This window comes from Oncorhynchus clarkii, chromosome 27 (genome assembly GCF_045791955.1).
Source record: "Oncorhynchus clarkii lewisi isolate Uvic-CL-2024 chromosome 27, UVic_Ocla_1.0, whole genome shotgun sequence".
Taxonomy (NCBI): Eukaryota; Metazoa; Chordata; class Actinopteri; order Salmoniformes; family Salmonidae; genus Oncorhynchus; species Oncorhynchus clarkii.
Genome location: NC_092173.1, coordinates 31,351,362 through 31,375,137, shown reverse-complemented (window position 1 = coordinate 31,375,137; position 23,776 = coordinate 31,351,362). Strand labels below are relative to the sequence as shown.

The window sequence follows — 23,776 nt, the reverse complement described above, 5'->3', positions numbered from 1 at the left end:
AGTGAGAGAAAGGGAGAAAGGAAGAGGCAGAGACAGAGAGAAACAGACAAAGAGAGAGAGGGGAAGAGAGAGTAGCTAGCTCGTACAGTGTGCGGTGTGTCTGTGTGGTGCATTGTGGGTAAAAAAAAGGTGATAAACCAAGAGAAAGACAAAGGATAAAAAGAGCAGGCTAGCGGTGGTGTGAGGAAGGGGGATGAAAAGGTAACAACACTAAGGTTACATCAGAGAAGAGGATAGACTGGTATACTGTAATCTCTCACTGACAACATGGAAAACTGACTGGATTAGCAAAATGTCATCAACATAAGGGAATTTCATAGTTTTTTCACCCAACTTTTAACCAACACATTTTTTGTTGATTTCACATTAGCTGACAACTCAACCAAATGTAAATCAAAAATAGACGTTGAACTGATGTTTCTGCCCAGTGGGTTACCAGCCATGTCAATATGGGGTTGAACACACACACGCACATACACAGATGTGACCGCCAAGACCTCTCAATCACATGACTTACCAGCAAGAAAAGGACTGGAGGTCAGACAAACAAAGGGAGAGGGAGAGAGAGGGAAAGAAACATAATGAGTGAGAGAGTGAGAAAGAGAGGGAGAGAAGGAAGGAAGGAAGGAAGGAAGGAAGGAAGGAAGGAAGGAAGGAAGGAAGGAAGGAAGGAAGGGCCTGAGTAAATCAGGCCAATACACATGGGTGATTTGGTGTGTGTGTTTGTGTCTTCATAACATGCATGTGAGCATTGGTGGAAAAACAACATGCAATGTGTGTGTGTGCAAAAGCAGGGCTAAGTTGAGCCGTTTCACCTGCCAATGAGTGCAGTGGCACACGGCGGCTCTATGTATAATACTTCAAACACAGTAAAGCTCCCAGTAACAAGCATGTCAAGCTGCTATCAAAGCCCCGAGCGCTGCACACTAAATATATCAATACTGTTTACCCTTTCTCCCTCTCTCACACAATCTCTCGCACTCCTTTCCCCCTCTCTCTTTCTCTAGCTCCTCTCTCTGTAATGTTCTCTCCTCTCCCCGATCTGTCTCCTTCCCCCATTCCTGCCTCCCTCTCTCTCTTTCTCTGTCTCCTCTCTCTGTAATGTTATCTCCTCTCCCCGATCTGTCTCCTTCCCCCATTCCTGCCTCCCTCTCTCTCTTTCTCTGTCTCCTCTCTCTGTAATGTTATCTCCTCTCCCCGATCTGTCTCCTTCCCCCATTCCTGCCTCCCTCTCTCTCTTTCTCTGTCTCCTCTCTCTGTAATGTTATCTCCTCTCCCCGATCTGTCTCCTTCCCCCATTCCTGCCTCCCACTCTCTCTTTCTCTTACCCCCTCCATCGCTCTCATTTTCTCTCTCACCCATCTGTTCTCCCTCTGCACCTCAGCCACTTCTCCCTCCCTCACCCTCTTTCTCTCTCTCTGAGTGAGTTGACCTTTTACTGATAGTGTTTAATTGGTATCCCTCTCTCCCTCTTACAGACACAGTCCTACTCACAGTGGGAAGTGGGGGACATGACAGGTTGTCCTTACGTTGTCACCAGATTGCAGAGGGGTTTTGACATTTTTGTCACACCCTGAGATTCCATAAATGTGGTTAGAAATGAGTCTGTCAGAATCTTTACTGTAACACTACAGGTTCTGGAGGCGGTGAAGTCACTCGAAGTGCAACTGCAATAAGTCGAATGGTGCTTTCTGACCCTATTGACCAACTGACATTGCTAATAGCTCAACCCATTCATCTTCCTCATCTTACAGTTCATATAAGGAAATCAGTCAATTTAAATAAATTCATTAGGCCTTAATCTATGGATTTCACATGACTGGGAGTACTGTCACGGATTCCTCAGGTGCTGCTGCTCATTCCGTGCACCAGTTTCGGAGGTCTACGTCACCGGCCTCTAGGCACTGAACTGTCATTACACACACCTGGTTCATATTCCTCACTGATTGTATTTGTATAAATGTGCCCTTTGGTGCACCATTGGGCTGTTAATTATTGTTCCCATGTCTGTTGGTTGTGTAAGTACCTATGCAGTGTCTCAGCCTGTGCTGTGTGTTCTGTGAATTGTGTATTCCGGGTCTCGTCCCGTGTCGTTCTTTTGTTTGGGTACATCCCAGTGTTTTGTATACGTGTTTTTTGGGGGTGTATTAAAAACCCCTATTATGAATTCATGTGCCTTTCTCCAAATCCTTTATACCAGCGTGACAGATACCTTTAATAAAAAGTAGGGGCGTGGATCAGAAAACCAGTCAGTATCTGGTGTGACCACCATTGGCCTCATGCAGCGCGACACATCTCCTTCGCATAGAGTTAATCAAGCTGTTGATTGTGGAATGTTGTCCCACTCCTCTCCAATGGCTGTGTGAAGTTGCTGGATATTGGCAGGAACTGGACACACTGTCATACACGTCAATCCAGAGCATCCCAAAAACATACTCAATAGGTGACATGTCTGGTCAGTATGCAGGCCATGGAAGAACTGGGACATTTTCAGCTTCCAGGAATTGTGTAGTGATCCTGGCGACATGGTGCAGTGCATTATCATGCTGAAACATGAGGTGATGGCGGCGGATGAATGGCACGACAGTGGGCCTCAGGATCTCATCAAGTATCTCTGTGTATTCAAATTGCCATCGATAAAATGTAATTGTGTTTGTTGTCCGTAGGTTATGCCTGCCCGTACCATAACCCCACCACCATCATGGGGCACTCTGTTCACAACGTTGACATCAGCAAACCGCTTGCTCGCCCACACAACACCGTACACACTGTCTGCCATCTGCCTGGTACAGTTGAAACCAGGATTCATCCGTGAGGCGCACACTTCTCCAATGTGCCAGTGGCCACCGAAGGAGAGCATTTGCCCACTGAAGTAATTTACAACGCTGATGTGCAGTCAGGTTAAACCCTGGTGAGGACGACCAGCACGCAGATGAGCTTCTCTGTGACGGTTTCTGACAGTTTGTGCAGAAATTATTTGGTTGTGGAAACCCACAGTTTCATCAGCTGTCCGGGTGGCTGGTCTCAGACAATCTTGCAGATGTGGAGGTCCTGGGAAGGCATGGTTATACATGATCAGAGGTTGTGAGGCCGGTTGGACAGACTGTCAAATTCTCTAAAACAACATTGGAGGTGGCTTATGGTAGAAAAATGTACATTAAATTCTCTGACAACAGCTCTGGTGGACATTCCTGCAGTCAGCATGCCAATTGCATGCTCCCTCAAAACTTGAGACATCTGTGGCATTGTGTTGTGTGACAAAACTGGACATTGTATATAGTGAGTGGCCTTTTATTGTTCCGGGCACAAGGTGCACCTGTGTATTGATCATGCTGTTTAATCATCTTCTTGATATGCCACACCTGTCAGGTGGATGGATTATCTTGGCAAAGGAAAAACATTTGTGCACAACATTTGAGAGAAATATGCTTTTTGTGTGTATGGAACATTTCTGGGATCTTTTATTTCAACTCATGAACCATGGGACCAACACTTTACATGTTGCGTTTATATTTTTGTTTAGTATAGATTACAGATTAGGCTAAATGGTGGCAACACTGTATGATGACATCGCTGATGGAATATTGTTGGCAAATTGGTGTCATTAACAGTACTTTGCACTGACCTGGCATATATGCACAGGTGGAATGGAGATTATCGGAGGTGGTACCAAGTCACTATTATTCAAGTCACAAGCAAGGTCCAAATCTCAAGTCAAGTCCCAAGTAGAACGGGTTGAGTCTCGAGTCAAGTCCCAAGTAGAACGGGTTGAGTCTCGAGTCAAGTCCCAAGTAGAACGGGTTGAGTCTCGAGTCAAGTCCAAGTAGAACGGGTTGAGTCTCGAGTCAAGTCCCAAGTAGAACGGGTTGAGTCTCGAGTCAAGTCCCAAGTAGAACGGGTTGAGTCTCGAGTCAAGTCCCAAGTAGAACGGTTGAGTCTCGAGTCAAGTCCAAGTAGAACGGGTTGAGTCTCGAGTCAAGTCCCAAGTAGAACGGGTTGAGTCTCGAGTCAAGTCCAAGTAGAACGGGTTGAGTCTCGAGTCAAGTCCCAAGTAGAACGGGTTGAGTCTCGAGTGAAGTCCCAAGTAGAACGGGTTGAGTCTCGAGTCAAGTCCCAAGTAGAACGGGTTGAGTCTCAAGTCAAGTCCCAAGTAGAACGGGTTGAGTCTCGAGTCAAGTCCCAAGTAGAACGGGTTGAGTCTCAAGTCAAGTCCCAAGTAGAACGGGTTGAGTCTCGAGTCAAGTCCCAAGTAGAACGGGTTGAGTCTCGAGTCAAGTCCCAAGTAGAACGGGTTGAGTCTCAAGTCAAGTCCCAAGTAGAACGGGTTGAGTCTCGAGTCAAGTCCCAAGTAGAACGGGTTGAGTCTCGAGTCAAGTCCCAAGTAGAACGGGTTGAGTCTCGAGTCAAGTCCCAAGTAGAACGGTTGAGTCTCGAGTCAAGTCCAAGTAGAACGGGTTGAGTCTCGAGTCAAGTCCCAAGTAGAACGGGTTGAGTCTCGAGTCAAGTCCAAGTAGAACGGGTTGAGTCTCGAGTCAAGTCCCAAGTAGAACGGGTTGAGTCTCGAGTGAAGTCCCAAGTAGAACGGGTTGAGTCTCGAGTCAAGTCCCAAGTAGAACGGGTTGAGTCTCAAGTCAAGTCCCAAGTAGAACGGGTTGAGTCTCGAGTCAAGTCCCAAGTAGAACGGGTTGAGTCTCAAGTCAAGTCCCAAGTAGAACGGGTTGAGTCTCGAGTCAAGTCCCAAGTAGAACGGGTTGAGTCTCGAGTCAAGTCCCAAGTAGAACGGGTTGAGTCTCGAGTCAAGTCCCAAGTAGAACGGGTTGAGTCTCAAGTCAAGTCCCAAGTAGAACGGTTTGAGTCTCAAGTCAAGTCCCAAGTAGAACGGGTTGAGTCTCAAGTCAAGTCCCAAGTAGAACGGGTTGAGTCTCAAGTCAAGTCCCAAGTAGAACGGGTTGAGTCTCGAGTCAAGTCCCAAGTAGAACGGGTTGAGTCTCGAGTCAAGTCCCAAGTAGAACGGGTTGAGTCTCGAGTCAAGTCCCAAGTAGAACGGGTTGAGTCTCGAGTCAAGTCCCAAGTAGAACGGGTTGAGTCTCGAGTGAAGTCCCAAGTAGAACGGGTTGAGTCTCGAGTCAAGTCCCAAGTAGAACGGGTTGAGTCTGCATTCTAACAGCAAGTCTAGTCGACTTGAGTTCTTCCAAGTCAATAAAAAATAAAAAATATACATGCAATGACTTCAAATACAAATCAAGACCTTGGGACTATTAGGTTTTATCTGGCATTTTTGTCAAAAATGTGTTAGTCACATATAATAGATATTTAGATGGTTCTTCATATGTCTGCAAAGTTATACATTTTTTTTAAGTACATTTTAAGTGAACAAAATGAACAACTAGAAAGTTCTATCTGCATAGACATTGCATTTGTCCAATGATCATAATCCATTTCTTGGATTTGATGATGTGTTCTGACTCTATTTTGGTAAAATAGTGCTATTCTATGATTTATGTACTCAAATAGCTACAGTCTACTTAAAAACTGATTCTAATTCAGAAGTGTCAGAGCCTTAAGGTTGAACCAAGATTGACATTTCAGAGCCATAAGGTTCTATCTGCTATTGTACCCCCCCCAAAAGAAAAACAAATGTACAAATGTCTCAGGTTTTTGATACTCTGTACTTCAGGTACCGTTTAAGGTGAGTACCTTAATGGGTTATGAAAAAATGATTCACTACAAAACAGCTCTGAGATATGTGATACTCAATCTTAGAACTATCCTTAATGCAGATGTAACCTTTATTTAACTAGGCAAGTCAGTTAAGAACAACATCTTACTTACAATGACAGCCTACCCCAGCCAACGCTGTCAATGGTGTACCTCACTATGGGACTACCAATATCAGTCTGGATTTGAACTAGGTCCTGCAGTGATACCTCTTGCACTGAAATGCAGTGTCTTAGACCACTGCACCACTCGAGAGCCATTTAATAGTGCCAAGGTCACACAATCTGTGTCTATTTATTGAGGCTTCCAGACAGCCCTTTTCATTATTTTGTCTACAACACATTTTGATAATGTAATAATTTATTTTAACAACAAATTCCAAATGCAAGCGTCATAACTCAATTAACAATTTCAAGCAATTTTGACATACTAAAAGACCAGTAGGCCCATGCTAATAATTGTTGCTTGATGCACAGTGTTGGTGAGCTTGCAAAGTAAACAGTTCAAATTCCTGATCACCAAACTATTTTTGGAGCTGCATATTAATTTACGGCAATCATCTCTCCCTATATTTTGACGTTTGTGCTGCAACGATTCTACAGCTGTTCAGCAAATGAGCAATCTGTTCTCTAGCACATGTACTCGTGCAAAGATGAAGCACCTTCAAAGAGCAAAATACCAACATTTTACACCTTCATTTTGAGCTGAAAGTCATTCACGTTAACAGCCAATTTGAATTAGCGATATCATGTCACATTTTAACTTCTCTGGAGTCCTACCTGTATACTGCAGTGTTTCAGGGTCAGATAGTATACCGGTATGCAGCATGGTTTCAGGGTCAGATAGTCTACCGGTATGCAGCAGGGTTTCAGGGTCAGATAGTCTACCGGTATGCAGCAGGGTTTCAGGGTCAGATAGTCTACCGGTATGCAGCAGGGTTTCAGGGTCAGATAGTCTACCGGTATGCTGCAGGGTTTCAGGGTCAGATAGTCTACCGGTATGCAGCAGGGTTTCAGGGTCAGATAGTATACCGGTATGCAGCAGGGTTTCAGGGTCAGATAGTCTACCGGTATGCAGCAGGGTTTCAGGGTCAGATAGTCTACTGGTACGCAGCAGGGTTACAGGGTCAGATGGCCTACCTGTATGCTGCAGGGTTTCAGGGACAGATAGTCTACCGGTATGCAGCAGGGTTTCAGGGTCAGATGGTCTACCAGGAATGCAGCAGGGTTTCAGGGTCAGATAGTCTACCTGTATGCTGCAGGGTTTCAGGGACAGATAGTCTACCGGTATGCAGCAGGGTTTCAGGGTCAGATGGCCTACCTGTATGCTGCAGGGTTTCAGGGACAGATAGTCTACCGGTATGCAGCAGGGTTTCAGGGTCAGATAGCCTACCTGTATGCTGCAGGGTTTCAGTGTCAGATAGTCTACCGGTATGCTGCAGGGTTTCAGGGTCAGATAGTCTACCGGTATGCAGCAGAGTTTCAGGGTCAGATAGTATACCGGTATGCAGCAGGGTTTCAGGGTCAGATAGTCTACCGGTATGCAGCAGGGTTTCAGGGTCAGATAGTCTACCGGTATGCAGCAGGGTTTCAGGGTCAGATAGTCTACCGGTATGCAGCAGGGTTTCAGGGTCAGATAGTCTACCGGTATGCAGCAGGGTTTCAGGGTCAGATAGTCTACCGGTATGCTGCAGGGTTTCAGGGTCAGATAGTCTACCGGTGTGCAGCAGGGTTTCAGGGTCAGATAGTATACCGGTATGCAGCAGGGTTTCAGGGTCAGATAGTCTACCGGTATGCAGCAGGGTTTTAGGGTCAGATAGTCTACCGGTACGCAGCAGGGTTACAGGGTCAGATGGCCTACCTGTATGCTGCAGGGTTTCAGGGACAGATAGTCTACCGGTATGCAGCAGGGTTTCAGGGTCAGATGGTCTACCAGGAATGCAGCAGGGTTTCAGGGTCAGATAGTCTACCTGTATGCTGCAGGGTTTCAGGGACAGATAGTCTACCGGTATGCAGCAGGGTTTCAGGGTCAGATGGCCTACCTGTATGCTGCAGGGTTTCAGGGACAGATAGTCTATCGGTATGCAGCAGGGTTTCAGGGTCAGATAGCCTACCTGTATGCTGCAGGGTTTCAGTGTCAGATAGTCTACCGGTATGCTGCAGGGTTTCAGGGTCAGATAGTCTACCGGTATGCAGCAGAGTTTCAGGGTCAGATAGTATACCGGTATGCAGCAGGGTTTCAGGGTCAGATAGTCTACCGGTATGCAGCAGGGTTTCAGGGTCAGATAGTCTACCGGTATGCAGCAGGGTTTCAGGGTCAGATAGTCTACCGGTATGCAGCAGGGTTTCAGGGTCAGATAGTCTACCGGTATGCAGCAGGGTTTCAGGGTCAGATAGTCTACCGGTATGCTGCAGGGTTTCAGGGTCAGATAGTCTACCGGTATGCAGCAGGGTTTCAGGGTCAGATAGTATACCGGTATGCAGCAGGGTTTCAGGGTCAGATAGTCTACCGGTATGCAGCAGGGTTTCAGGGTCAGATAGTCTACCGGTACGCAGCAGGGTTACAGGGTCAGATGGCCTACCTGTATGCTGCAGGGTTTCAGGGACAGATAGTCTACCGGTATGCAGCAGGGTTTCAGGGTCAGATGGTCTACCAGGAATGCAGCAGGGTTTCAGGGTCAGATAGTCTACCTGTATGCTGCAGGGTTTCAGGGACAGATAGTCTACCGGTATGCAGCAGGGTTTCAGGGTCAGATGGCCTACCTGTATGCTGCAGGGTTTCAGGGACAGATAGTCTACCGGTATGCAGCAGGGTTTCAGGGTCAGATAGCCTACCTGTATGCTGCAGGGTTTCAGTGTCAGATAGTCTACCGGTATGCTGCAGGGTTTCAGGGTCAGATAGTCTACCGGTATGCAGCAGAGTTTCAGGGTCAGATAGTATACCGGTATGCAGCAGGGTTTCAGGGTCAGATAGTCTACCGGTATGCAGCAGGGTTACAGGGTCAGATGGCCCACCTGTATGCTGCAGGGTTTCAGGGTCAGATAGTCTACCGGTATGCAGCAGGGTTTCAGGGTCAGATGGTCTACCAGGAATGCAGCAGGGTTTCAGGGTCAGATAGTCTACCGGTATGCTGCAGGGTTTCAGGGACAGATAGTCTACCGGTATGCAGCAGGGTTTCAGGGTCAGATGGCCTACCTGTATGCTGCAGGGTTTCAGGGACAGATAGTCTAATGGTATGCAGCAGGGTTTCAGGGTCAGATAGCCTACCTGTATGCTGCAGGGTTTCAGGGTCAGATAGTCTACCGGTATGCAGCAGGGTTTCAGGGTCAGATAGTCTACCGGTATGCAGCAGGGTTTCAGGGTCAGATAGTATACCGGTATGCAGCAGGGTTTCAGGGTCAGATAGTCTACCGGTATGCAGCAGGGTTTCAGGGTCAGATAGTCTACCGGTATGCTGCAGGGTTTGAGGGTCAGATGGAAACCATTATCTGTCAGTAGCCTTTTTCTTCGTCACAAATATTGTTACTCAATTGGCAGAATATGTTACATCTTCATCCCATAAGTATTGAATGTGGTGAGATGTTACACCTTAAGACATATAGCCAGTATCACTACTGAGGTACAATAAGGAATTAGAACCCAGCCAAACTAGGCCTATCTGACATCACCAGCCTATTGTTCTGGCAAACATGAGACCGTAGCAGATTGCTAAACTGAATTTTATATGGATAATATTATGGTAGGTAGGATACTGTGTTTTTGCAAGGCAAACCGGAGAAAATGAATCAAGTGCTTTCTGGTCACTAAGCTGGCTATGTGCGACCACCTTTGCACGCCAATGCTGATGACTGGTCATTGATCAACAGTCAAGACGCGCAACTTTTTGGCTCTGAATCACAGATTACAAGAATTTGGTGCAACGCTGTAAACCTATGTTAGTAACCAGATTTAATAAACAAAACAAAATACAAATGGTAGGCTATATCTAGCCTATTAAAATATGTATGAATATTTTCTGAATTTTTCCCATTCAGTTTCACACTCGCGACCCCTCAACACCGTCTCACTGCACTAATGTAGGTCACCTGACCTGTGTTGAATGACATTGTGATACAGTCTCTGGCTGTGTGGAGAGTAGCCTAATCCACGGGTACTCTGTGCCACAAAATGAGAAAACGTTCCCAAATCTGGCCAGGTCATTTCAAGTCATCAGTCCCAAGTCTAAATTGAGTCCCGAGTCAAGTCTCAAGTTGTTTAATTTTCTATCAAGTCAAGTCTCAAGTCATCAAATCTGTGACTGAATTTTGGGACTGACAAAAACAGTTCATCTATAAAAATCCTAATAAATTCCAGCCAGACACTTTGTCTCTCTTTCATGATGCGATAGCTGGGAGAGACTAGCTGCTGATTCAGCTTCCGGATGAGTCGTTACTTCTAGTGTGTGTGCAAATGTGTATGTGTGTGTCCTTTTTCTGCAGGACCTAAAGCTCAATATCTGAGGCCTCTCTTGCTCTCTTCTTTTCCTAGTAACTGACTTAAAACACACACACATGCACAAACACACACGTGCACATACGCACACACACTTCTAAAGCTAAATAATCTCTGTCGGATGAGAGATGATTGAATATATATTCAACTCATGAATGCTCCAGACATTTCAATACAATGAGACAGTATATATCACCACCAATGCATTGTGGATGAGTACAGTGATAACACCAAGGTCACTTTCAGCAGTTATCTTAGCATCATCTGCTGGTCTTCCGTTATCGAAACATGAACAAAGGGGCTAGCTAAATGACAGATTAGCACTATGTATTGTGTTTCATCATATACTGTACTAGCTATGGATTAGCTTAAATGCTATATATAGCATTGTGATAGCTACCAATGTATGGGAAAGGGCGCAAGCAGCAGCAGTATGTTCACTTCTAGCATCATGCTCCTTACATCTATCGTAAACAGGCATATAGAGAACACATCTATCGTGTGTTCAGGCATATAGAGAGCTACTGAGAGTGTCTTGTTCCACACAGTAAATCTGGGAGAATGATTGTGAATGGATGCACTGTAGACCTCATCATCAAAATTTCATAAAGGACATTTAAAATATTCAACATCATACAGGGTAAGGGGGAGAGAATGAGAGATGGAGAGAGAGAGAGAGAGAGGGAGAGACAAACATTGAAATAGAGAAGGAGAGCGGTACAGGAGAATCAATAATGAGAAAATAGCAATAATGAAGTAGAATATAAGGAGGGAGTGGTAGAGAGGGAGAAGAGGGTGTGGTTAGGGTTAGAAGAGAGGTTGTGGTTAGGGTTAGAAAAGAGATTGTGGTTAGAGTTAAAAGAGAGGGTGTGGTTAGGGTTAGAAGAGAGGGAGGAGAGGGTGTGGTTAGGGTTAGAAGAGAGGGAGAAGAGGGTGTGGTTAGGGTTAGAAGAGAGGGAGAAGAGGGTGTGGTTAGGGTTAGAAGATAGGGAGGAGAGGGTGTGGTTAGGGTTAGAAGAGAGGGAGGAGTGGTGTGGTTAGGGTTAGAAGAGGGGGAGGAGAGGGTGTGGTTAGGGTTAGAAGAGAGGGTGTGGTTAGGGTTAGAAGAGAAGGTGTGGTTAGGGTTAGAAAAGAGGGTGTGGTTAGGGTTAGAAGAGAGGGAGGGGATGTGTGGTTAGGGTTAGAAGAGAGGGAAGAGAGGGTGTGGTAGAGTTAGAAAAGAAGGTAGTTAGGGTTAGAAGAGAGGGAGGAGAGGGTGTGGTTAGGGTTAGAAGAGAGCGTGTGGTAGAGTTAGAAAAGGAGGTGGTTAGGGTTAGACGAGAGGGTGTGGTTAGGGTTAGAAAAGAGGGTGTGGTTAGGGTTAGAAAAGAGGGTGTGGTTAGGGTTAGAAGAGAGGGAGGAGAGGGTGTGATTAGGGTTAGAAGAGAGGGTGTGGTTAGTGTTAGAAGAGAAGGTGTGGTTAGGGTTAGACGAGAGGGTGTGGTAGAGTTAGAAGAGAAGGTGTGGTTAGGGTTAGAAGAGAGGGAGGAGAGGGTGTGATTAGGGTTAGAAGAGAGGGTGTGGTTATTGTTAGAAGAGAAGGTGTGGTTAGGGTTAGAAGAGAGGGGGTGGTAGAGTTAGAAAAGAAGGTGGTTAGGGTTAGAAAATAGGGTGTGGTTAGGGTTAGAAGAGAGGGAGGGGGATGTGCGGTTAGGGTTAGAAGAGAGGGAAGAGAGGGTGTGGTAGAGTTAGAAGAGAAGGTGTGGTTAGGGTTAGAAGAGAGGGTGTGGTAGAGTTAGAAAAGAAGGTGGTTAGGGTTAGAAAATAGGGTGTGGTTAGGGTTAGAAGAGAGGGAGGGGGATGTGTGGTTAGGGTTAGAAGAGAGGGGAGAGAGGGTGTGGTAGAGTTAGAAGAGAAGGTATGGTTAGGGTTAGAAGAGAGGGTGTGGTAGAGTTAGAAGAGAAGGTATGGTTAGGGTTAGAATAGAGGGTGTGGTTGGGGTTAGAATAGAAGGTGTGGTTAGGGTTAGAAGAGAGGGTGTATGTGTTTACACAGATGCTCTACAATCAATCTAGATTCATAAAACTGTAAGCAAAGGATTCTGACCTAAATGAAAGACAAATATAGCTGGCTCCAATTAGCTCACAGCTGACAAGTATAATATGTGTGATGAATATTGTCAGTCTCTCTCTCCATCCCTCTCTCTCTCTTTTCCTCTCAACCACCCACTCACTTTTTCTTCATCCTCTCTCTCTATTCCCCTCTCTATATCTATTTTGCATGTGTGTGTCTGTGTGTTTGTGTGTCCCAGTGGATGTGTGTTTGTGTGTCCCAATGGATGTGTGTGTGTGTGTCCGAGTGGATGTGTGTGTGTGTGTGTGTGTGTGTGTGTGTGTGTGTGTGTGTGTGTGTGTGTGTGTGTCCCAGTGGATGTGTGTGTGTGTCCCAGTGGATGTGTGTGTGTGTGTGTGTCCCAGTGGATGTGTGTGTGTGTGTCCTAGTGGATGTGTGTGTGTGTCCCAGTGGACGTTCCTGGTTCTCAGATGTGCTGCTGTTGTCTCTCTGAGGCTGTGTGTTTCATCCTGTCAGGGTTCTATATTGGGAGCTGCTGCTCTCAGCTACACACATCTGATCAGCCTGACGTTCCAACACACACACACATATACACACACACCACGGTTCCTGTTAAAAATAGCTATCATTTTGAAGCACATCTCCCATTCGCTGTTGAAGTGCATAGGTGTGTCATCCACCACTTTGCAATGTGAGCTGAGGCTAGTATGCATTTTGAAAACTGATACTTAATTGTTTGAAACTTGAACGTTTTTACTTCATATTATGAGGCACGTCTTACCTTGCTTCAAAGGATCCTAGGGAAAATCCTACCACTGAAACATGGAGGCGATCGTTTTATAAAGACTTCCTTATATGTCATTGAAACCAGAATTTATCTCCTGTTCTATTGGTTTTCATATCAACTTTATTTTGATGTCCAGAAGCCAAAGGTGCGATCCTAGTCATATTAGCAACCCATCCTAGTTGTTGTATCTTTAGATTACTCCTCTTTCTAAGTTTCTAACAAAGATGTTTATCTCTGTCACATATGGAACTGCTCGCATGAGGTTTCTGTTTATAATGGTGTTTCCCCAGGTGCTCTGTTTAGAATGGTGTTTTCCCAGGTGTTCTGTTTAGAATGGTGTTTCCCCAGGTGCTCTGTTTAGAATGGTGTTTTCCCAGGTGTTCTGTTTATAATGGTGTTTCCCCAGGTGCTCTGTTTAGAATGGTGTTTCCCCAGGTGCTCTGTTTAGAATGGTGTTTTCCCAGGTGTTCTGTTTAGAATGGTGTTTCCCCAGGTGCTCTGTTTAGAATGGTGTTTCCCCAGGTGCTCTGTTTAGAATGGTGTTTCCCCAGGTGCTCTGTTTAGAATGGTGTTTCCCCAGGTGCTCTATTTAGAATGGTGTTTTTCCAGGTGCTCTGTTTAGAATGGTGTTTCCCCAGGTGCTCTATTTAGAATGGTGTTTTTCCAGGTGCTCTGTTTAGAATGGTGTTTTCCAAGTGCTATGTTTAGAATGGTGTTTCCCCAGGTACTCTGTTTAGAATGGTGTTTCCCCAGGTGCTCTGTTTAGAATGGTGTTTCCCCAGGTGCTCTATTTAGAATGGTGTTTTTCCAGGTGCTCTATTTAGAATGGTGTTTCCCCAGGTGCTCTGTTTAGAATGGTGTTTTCCCGTGAATTGCATTCTGGCAAATGTTTAAAAAATGTATTATATGCTTCATTACAGGAGTTGCATGTTCTGTTAAGATGCATTATCATAATGTAAATGTGATGTCTGTCATTCTGAGCACCATGGGTGGATGCCCTAAACAGTTACGCCCCCAATGTGTATGTTTCTGGTCAACTAAATCTTCCCGGTCATGTTGTCTGGGACCACACACTGATCAGTTATGTGTGTGAATAAGCAGTTTCCCAGAATTACTCTCAGCAACATAAAAGACAGACAGACAGACAGACAGACAGACAGACAGGAGAGAGACAACCACACACACACACACACACAAAGAGCAGACACATTCATATTCAGACAAAGATTTCGATAGACACACACTTACAGATTCTCAGATTAAAACCTGTAATTAAAATTGAAGCAGAGACAAAAAAACACCTCCCCCTCCCGCTGGTGCAGATGGGAGAAAACACACGAACTTCAAGGATACACAAGTCCCCAGCCAAAGACATGTCCTGCAGGGCCAGCCAACATCAGCAGAGCCCTATTTAACCAGATGAGACACCCAGACACTCACGAACCTGACACACCTCACACACTACTACACACACTGCATACAAACCCATCACCATTGATGGTGGTATTGATTGTGAAGAACAACTGTAGCTATCTATCTTGTAACTCAGTCTCTGTGCTCTCACACACATACACAACCATCCCCTCCCCCCACACTCTACACACACCACCTCCCCCTCCCCCCACACTCTACACACACCATCACCCCTCCCCCCACACTCTACACACACCATCTCCCCCTCCCCCCACACTCTACACACACCATCTCCCCCTCCCCCCACACTCTACACACACCATCTCCCCCTCCCCCCACACTCTACACACACCATGCCCCCCCACCCACTCTACACACACCATCTCCCCCTCCCCCCACACTCTACACACACCATGCCCCCCCACCCACTCTACACACACCATCTCCCCCTCCCCCCACACTCTACACACACCATCTCCCCCTCCCCCCACACTCTACACACACCATCTCCCCCTCCCCCCCACACTCTACACACACCACCCCCCCCCCCCACCCACTCTACACACACCATCTCCCCCTCCCCCCACACTCTACACACACCATCCCCCCCCACCCACCCACTCTACACACACCATCTCCCCCTCCCCCACACTCTACACACACCATCTCCCCCTCCCCCCACACTCTACACACACCATCTCCCCCTCCCCCCACACTCTACACACACCATCTCCCCCTCCCCCCACACTCTACACACACCATCCCCCCCCCACCCACCCACTCTACACACACCATCTCCCCCTCCCCCCACACTCTACACACACCATCTCCCCCTCCCCCCACACTCTACACACACCATCTCCCCCTCCCCCCACACTCTACACACACCATCACCCCTCCCCCCACACTCTACACACACCATCTCCCCCTCCCCCCACACTCTACACACACCATCTCCCCCTCCCCCCACACTCTACACACACCATCTCCCCCTCCCCCCACACTCTACACACACCATCTCCCCCTCTCCACTCACCGGTCCTGGTATTGATGGTGAAGAAGTTCTGTGGGTTCCCACTAGCTATCCTGTAGCTCAGTCTCTCTGCTCCCCCAGTGGCGTCCGGGTCCTGGGCTTGGATCTGAATAACCGACAGGTCCTTGGGAGAGTTCTCCATGACGACGGGGTGGTAGACAGGGTCAGAGGTCAGGGGGGCGTTGTCGTTGACGTCCTCTACCTGGATGTACACCTCCATGATGGCGAATTGGGGCACCACCCCGTGGTCTGCAGCGTACACCGTCAGCCAATAGGAGTCCTTGGTCTCGCGGTCCAGAGTGTCTGTGGTGTAGATGACACCTAGAGGGGTGGAGAGAGGGAGGGAGAAAAGTTAGGCCTAGGTTGTTTAACTTACATTCTAACATCTAGTCAACGTTCACATCGGCTTCTACAGGGGCGGACAGAGGGGGGTGGAAGAACATTAGTTTGTTTCCGTGTTTTTAATAAGTTAATAAATGCATAAAGACAAAACTATTTTGGTTCAGCTAAACTGACAAATGTTTAACTCACAATCTCATAATACTTGAAATACCAATACATGAAGTCAACGGCCACATAGAAAGAGCCAATAAAAGAAGTGTGGTTGGCCTCAGAATACTCCTTAGAAAACAGACAATCCTCTGGTCGACCATGTACCGTCTACATCAACAGACATGAATGTGTGGTCAATATTTCTAAATCTGGACCTCCTAAGAATAAAAGTGAAATGCTGTATACTTCATATACATACACCGTTAAGTGCCCAACACATAGTAAAAGCCCAAACAAAAGCCAAGACAATGTTCTGGTCAATGTTCACACATCTCCAACAGCTCTGTGTGTATCAAGACCAGACTCAACATGTTTAACATATGATCCATTTTCTACAGCCCAGGGATAGAGTGGTTCATTTAACCAAACCTGACGTCATTTCTGCACTTGCCCTTAACCACTCTGTTTAGTGTGTGTGTGTAAATAGCGTTCCGTGGCTGTGTGTTCATTATCTGATAGACTTGACTTGGCTGCTCTCTAAGTGGCCGATTTCTCCCTTCAGTAAACAAACATCCATATTCAAACCCTGGCTGTGACATAAGTGATGCTGACTGGCCCACAGTACATTAGAGCTATGCACCCATTTAGAATGAATGCCACTCCAACCAAGCCCCCACTGCTCAACACATCTTCAGCATCAAGCTCTCTGCTCCTCCATTAGATCTCATGCATTACAACAGAGAGACTCATGAGATATTTACGATAAGAGTAGTTAGTTAAGCTTTCAGGCATACTTGAGATTGTAAGACACACCATAACATGATGGGAACGATTAGTGTGTACTGTGTCCAACATGGAGAGTCATGAGGACGTTGTGTGATAAGATGTGGGAAGTGGACAACTGCTTCTACCAGCAGAAATACTCTAATGGAACACGCACACGCTTGAGAGAGTTGAGAGATTGCCAAGAGTGTGCAAAGCTGTCATCAAGCTGGCTACTTTGGAGAATGTCAAATATAAAATATTTTGATTTGTTGAAAAATATTTTTGACTTGTTTCATTTGTTGAAGACTTTTTTGGTTACTTCATCATTCCATATGTGTTATTTATAGTTATGATGTCTTCACTATTATTCTACAATGTAGAAAATAGTTTTTTTTTAAATAAAGAAAAACCCTTAAAAAATTGAGGGGGGGGTTTATTACAATGTATGTCATTGCCCTTTAAGAGCTCTGTTGCACAGCTGCACCTAAACCATGCTTGAATCTATGGCTATAACTGCATTTGTAAAAACGATGCCACACAAGCAATTGAGGGGGTACAGAAATAAACATGGTAGCAATGTAAAACTGGGATCCCCCCCTCTCTTAAAAAATTGTTCAAAACTACTTTAAAAAGTCTGTATTGACTACTTGTCTCTCACCCTACGGCTCTCGAAACTGGAATGTGCTTCGAGAGGAAAATGTTCACACAACAACAAGCTGAATAGGTCAGCTGATTACATGTTAATAACTACATTATAACTAGTTACATTTAATAACCTACATTATAAGGCAAAAACTAGTAACACAGGAAAGTTACATCCTGAGTGATGAAGTATAGGATTTGAATGACACACCGCTGTTTGAGTTGAGCGCCGCGGTGGTGAGCATTATAAACTATTTCATTCCCTTCATCTGAACATGGAAGGGCCAGCAACAATCATGCATGTCAGTTCAGTGCACACAGCGTAACAGAGAAAATCTCATATTTGAGAATACATGTATTTGAGAAGATATTTGGTGGAACAGACATATCCCCCAGAGATGTACACTGATCTAAAAAAAAATGACCTCTCCAGTATCCACATGAAGGAAATCTGTCGCATTGACGGAGAACTTTGACCCCTGAATACTGACACACACACCCATACACGTGAGTAAAACATTTAAAAGTGTTAACCTTCGCCAAGGCTGCAGGCCCAGACGGAATCCCCGGCCACGTCCTCAGAGCATGCGTAGACCAGCTGGCTGGTGTGTTTATGGACATATTCAATCAATCCTTAACCCAGTGTGCTGTTCCCACATGCTTCAAGAGGGCAACCATTGTTCCTGTTCCCAAGAAAGCTAAGGTAACTGAGCTAAATGACTACTGCTAAATGACTACTGCGCTAGGTCGACAGACGACACAATCGCAATCACACTGCACACTGCCCTAACCCATCTGGACAAAAGGAACACCTATGTAAGAATGCTGTTCATCGATTACAGCTCAGCATTTAACACCATAGTACCCTTCAAGCTCGTCATTAAGACCCTGGGTCTCGACCCCGCCCTGTGCAAATGGGTCCTGGACTTCCTGACGGGCCGCCCCCAGGTGATGAGGGTAGGTAACAACATCTCCACCCCGCTGATCCTCAACACTGGGGCTCCACAATGGAGTTCTCAGCCCTCTCCTGTACTCCCTGTTCACCCACGACTGTGTGGCCATGCACGCCTCCAACTCAATCATCAAGTTGGCAGACGACACTACAGTGGTAGGCTTGATTACTAACAACAACGAGACGGCCTACAGGGAGGAGGTGAGGGCCCTCGGAGTGTGGTATCAGGAAAATAACCTTACACTCAATGTCAACAAAACAAAGGAGATGATCGTGGACTTCAGGAAGCAGCAGAGGGAGCAGCCCCCTATCTACATTGACGGGACAGTAGTGGAGAGGGTGGAAAGTTGTAAGTTCCTCGGCGTACACATCACGGACAAACTAAAATGGTCACAGACAGCGTGGTGAAGAAGGAGCAGCAGCGCCTCTTCAACCTCAGGAGGATGAAGAAATTTGGCTTGTCACCAAAAACACAGATGCACAATCGAGAGCATCCTGTCGGGGTGTATCACTGCCTGGTACAGCAACTGCTCCGCCAAAAACCGTAAGGCTCTCCAGAGGGTAGTGAGGTCTGCACAACGCATCACCGGGTGCAAACTACCTGCCCTCCAGCACACCTACACCACCCGATGTCACAGGAAAGCCAAAAAGATCATTAAGAACAACAACCACCCGAGCCACTGGCTGTTTACCCCGCTATCATCCAGAAGGCGAGGTCAGTACAGGTGCATCAAAGCTGGGACCGAGAGACTGAAAAACAGCTTCTCTCTCAAGGCCATCAGACTGTTAGATAGCCATCAATAACATTGAGTGGCTGCTGCCAACATACTGACTCAACTCTGGCCACTTTAATAATGGAAAAATTGATGGAATACATGTATCACTAGCCACTTTCAACAATGTCACTTTATATAATGTTTACATACCTTGCATTACTCATCTCATACGTATATACTGTACTCTATACCATCTACTGCATCTTGCCTATGCCGCTCGGCCATTACTAATTCATATATTTTTATGTACATATTCTTATTAATTCCTTTACACTTGTGTGTATAAGGTAGCTGTTGTGAAATTGTTAGGTTAGATTACTAGATATTACTGCATTGTCGGGACTAGAAGCACAAACATTTCGCTACACTCGCATTAACATCTGCTAACCATGTGTATGTGACAAATAAAATTTGATTTGATACACACACAGAAACACATTGGGTTGGCCAATAGGAGATGATACAATTGTAAATCACTGTGTTTTATGTTTTATGGGTACATAATCACGACAGGACAAAGTTTGACATCATGCAACCCTAACATATACACGCTGACACACACACTGACACACACACGCACACACCCTCTGCAACTGTATCCTGGAATTACTGAAGGAACGACCTCAGGTGGTGAGGGTAGGCAACATCACCTCCGTCAAGCTGAAGCTTAACACAGGGGCCCCACAGGGGTGTGTGCTTAGTCCCCTCCTGTACTCCCTGTTCACCCATGACTGTGGGACACGCACGATTCCAACACCATTATGAAGTCCGCTGACGACACAATGTGATAGGTAGGAGCACCAGCGACGATGAGTCAGCCGACATGGAGAAGATCAGTGACCTGGTTGTGTTGTGCCGGAGCAACAACTTCTCCCTCAACGTCAACAAGACCAAGGAGCTGATCGTGGACTACAGGAAATGGGGGGTTAGCACTCCCCATCCACATCGACGGGGCGGCAGTGGAGCAGGTAGACAGCTCCAAGTTCCTCTGTGTCCAAATAACTAAGGACTTAAAATGGTCCAAACACACAGGCACCGTCGTAAAGAAGACTCAACAGTGCCTCTATCCCCTCATGGGGTTGAAAAAGTTTGTCATGGGCCCTCAAATTATCAAAACGTTCTACAGCTCTACCATTGAGAGCATATTGACTGGCTGCATCACTGATTGGTATGACAATAGCACCGCCCTCGATCGCATGACGTTACAGAGGCTTGCGTGGACAGCCCAGAACATCACTGGGGACGAGCTCCCTGCCATCAAGGACATCTATATCAGGAGGTGTGGAAGGCCGGCCCTGAAAATCGTCAAAGACACCAACCACCCAAGCCATAGTCTATTTTCTCTGCTGCCGCACACAAGCGGTACTGGTATATCAAGTCTGACATCAACAGGCTCTTGAACAGCTTCTACCTTCAAGCAATACAACTGACAAATACCTAACTAAATAGCTACATGGACTATATGAGTTAACCTTGCATTGGTATTAACCTTTTATTACATCTATGCACACTCACAGTCCCCACACACACACACTGTCCCTCCAACACTCACACAAACACTCACTCCATAATTTGTTCATCTATACATAATATGCACATACATTTATACTGACTCTACACACCTGCACACACACTCACATACATATATCCTGTTGCCTAGTCACATTACCCCTATACATACAGTCGTGGCCAAAAGATTTGAGAATGACACAAATATTAATTTTCACAAAGTCTGTTGCCTCAGTTTGTATGATGGCAATTTGCATATACTCCAGAATGTTATGAAGAGTGATCAGGTGAATTTAAATTAATTGCAAAGTCCCCCTTTGCCATGCAAATGAACTGAATCTCCCAAAAACATTTAACTGCATTTCAGACCTGCCACAAAAGGACAAGCAGACAGAGTGTTGATGAGGACAAGGCTGGAGATCACTCTGTCATGCTGATTGAGTTCGAATAACAGACTGAAAGCTTCAAAAGGAGGGTGGTGCTTGGAATCATTGTTCTTCCTCTGTCAACCATGGTTACCTGCAAGGAAACACGTGCCGTCATCATTGCTTTGCACAAAAAGGGCTTCACAGGCAAGGATATTGCTGCCAGTAAGATTGCACCTAAATCAACCATTTATCGGATCATCAAGAACTTCATGGAGAGCGGTTCAATTGTTGTGAAGAAGGCTTCAGGGCGCCCAAGAAAGTCCAGCAAGCGCCAGGACCATCTCCTAAAGTTGATTCAGCTGCGGAATCGGGGCACCACCAGTACAGAGCTTGCTCAGGAATGGCAGCAGGCAGGTGTGAGTGCATCTGTACGCATAGTGAGGCGAAGACTTTTGGAGGATGGCCTGGTGTTCGAGAAGGGCAGCAAATAAGCCACTTCTCTCCAGGAAAAACATCAGGGACAGACTGATATTCTGCAAAAGGTACAGGGATTGGACTGCTGAGGACTGGGGTAAAGTCATTTTCTCTGATGAATCTCCTTTGTGATTGTTTGGGGCATCCGGGAAAAAGCTTGTCCGGAGTAGACAAGGTGAGCCCTACGATCAGTCCTGTGTCATGCCAAAGGTAAAGCATTCTGAGACCATTCATGTGTGGGGCTGCTTCTCAGACAAGGGAGTGGGCTCACTCACAATTTTGCCTAAGAACACAGCCATGAATAAAGAATGGTACCAACACAACCTCTGAGAGCAACTTCTCCCAACCATCCAGGAACAGTTTGGTGATGAACAATGCCTTTTCCAGCATGATGGAGCACCTTGCCATAAGGCAAAAGTGATAACTAAGTGACTCGGGGAACAAAACATCAATATTTTGGGTCCATGGCCAGGAAACTCCCCAGACCTTAATCCCATTGAGAACTTGTGGTCAATCCTCAAGAGGCAGGTAGGTACAAACAAAAACTCACAAATTCTGACAAACTCCAAGCATTGATTATGCAAGAATGGGCTGCCATCAGTCAGGATGTGCCCCAGAAGTTAATTGACAGCATGCCAGGGCGGATTGCAGATGTCTTGAAAAAGAAGGGCCACACTGCAAATATTGACTCTTTGCATCAACTTCATGTAATTATCAATAAAAGCCTTTGACACTTATGAAATGTTTGTAATTATACTTCAGTATTCCATAGAAACATCTGACAAAATATCTAGACACTGAAGCAGCAAACTTTGTGGAAATTAATATTTGTGTCATTCTCAAAACTTTTGGCCACGACTGTACAGTATCTACCTCCATCTCTCCAGTACACTTGCACATGTAAATCTGGCATTGAAACGGACTTTTATCATATTTCCTGTATATAGTATGCTGTCGTGTCTTTAGCATCATTAAACTGAAGATACATCTTTATCAAATGACTCTCTGTAATTATTGTTACGCGATTAAACTGATTAATCATGTAACTGTAATTAACTAGGAAGTCGGGGCACCAAGGAAAATATTCAGATTACAAAGTTATAATTTTCCTAATATAACTTTTCAGAAATGTTCATATCTGATCAATAGTCTTCTGATTAATGAATGATTTATTTTACCTCTCATTCCGAAATTGTTGGTTATCTGCACGAACCGTCTTCACTATGAGTCATCCATACATCAATTGTCTTAAAATAATGTATTTACTAACTAAGTAATTCATAGAAATGCATAAACAAACAGTAGATTGTTACAAGGAAATTATAATGGAGTTTCCCTAGTGGGATAAACCGGCATTGCGGCTTGGTGTACAAAAGGGAAGTGGGGGTCGACTGAGATAAGACACAGTTGATAATTATAACAATTGAAATGCTAATCCTTTGCACATGAACGCTCACTCATTCGGGAATAACTGCAATCAGTATATATTTTTTACGCTCAGTGTGTCGTCGGGGTCTCTGTTGAAAAGTTTGTTTCTGTTGGAGAGTTTGTCCGCCCTCTCTGTCGTGGTTAGAATGGATAGTTCAGAGTGACATTCATTCATGTCGTTATGGATAGATGTTTTGGCGGTTGTCGGTTTTCGCGTTCAATGATACCGAATTCCTAGCTGCAGACTAGTAATTAATATCAAAGACTTGTTATTATTCTGTCAATATCGATAGTCTAAGAGTTTAACCACGTGGGATGGTTAAAAGATTCAGCAGTCTGGTCTCAAACCTTGGCCCTCTCGTTATCGAAGGTAAGCTGGTCTGCAACCTTTGTCCTCTCGTAAAGGAGAGAAACATGGTCTGTTGAGAAATTCTCAAAGTGGGGGTTTTATTCGGGAGTTGCAGAAAAGCGCCTGTCCCAGGATGCCCGACCCTAACTGGGCTCTGGGTCCTCTGATTTAGTTCAACTCAAAAGGGAATTGGAGTTTCCTTCATTAAACAGTCTAAAATCACATTACACAATTTTACAAACAGTATCATCCTCACTCATTCATCTTATACAACAATTAGATGTAAACCTAATTTCTGAGGCTATTATATAAACAGCGTTATGGTAATGTGGCCGTATTGTGTCCCATGAGTTCCACAAAATTGTACCAAACGGACCAGTTTGTAGCTGGATTCTTCACCGATCTTTTATACCTTATCCAGAACATAAATGTTGTTCGAACCTCAAGTTCTGTGAGGTGGAAGAAATTCCTTTGCTCTCTTCTATGAAAATGCACTCTCTCTCTCTATACTGTGGCCAAGAGGAGAT

General features: G+C 45.5%; 1 protein-coding gene across 1 annotated transcript in view; it reads right to left on the bottom strand.

Annotated features, from left to right (window-relative positions):
- LOC139385609 (protocadherin Fat 3-like) overlaps positions 1-23,776 on the bottom strand; it is a 213,911-nt gene that overhangs the window by 117,331 nt on the left and 72,804 nt on the right. Inside the window, exon 2 of the mRNA XM_071130817.1 lies at positions 15,498-15,815. Coding sequence (XP_070986918.1) covers positions 15,498-15,815 — 318 coding nt within the window. The remainder of the gene's footprint in view (positions 1-15,497; positions 15,816-23,776) is intronic.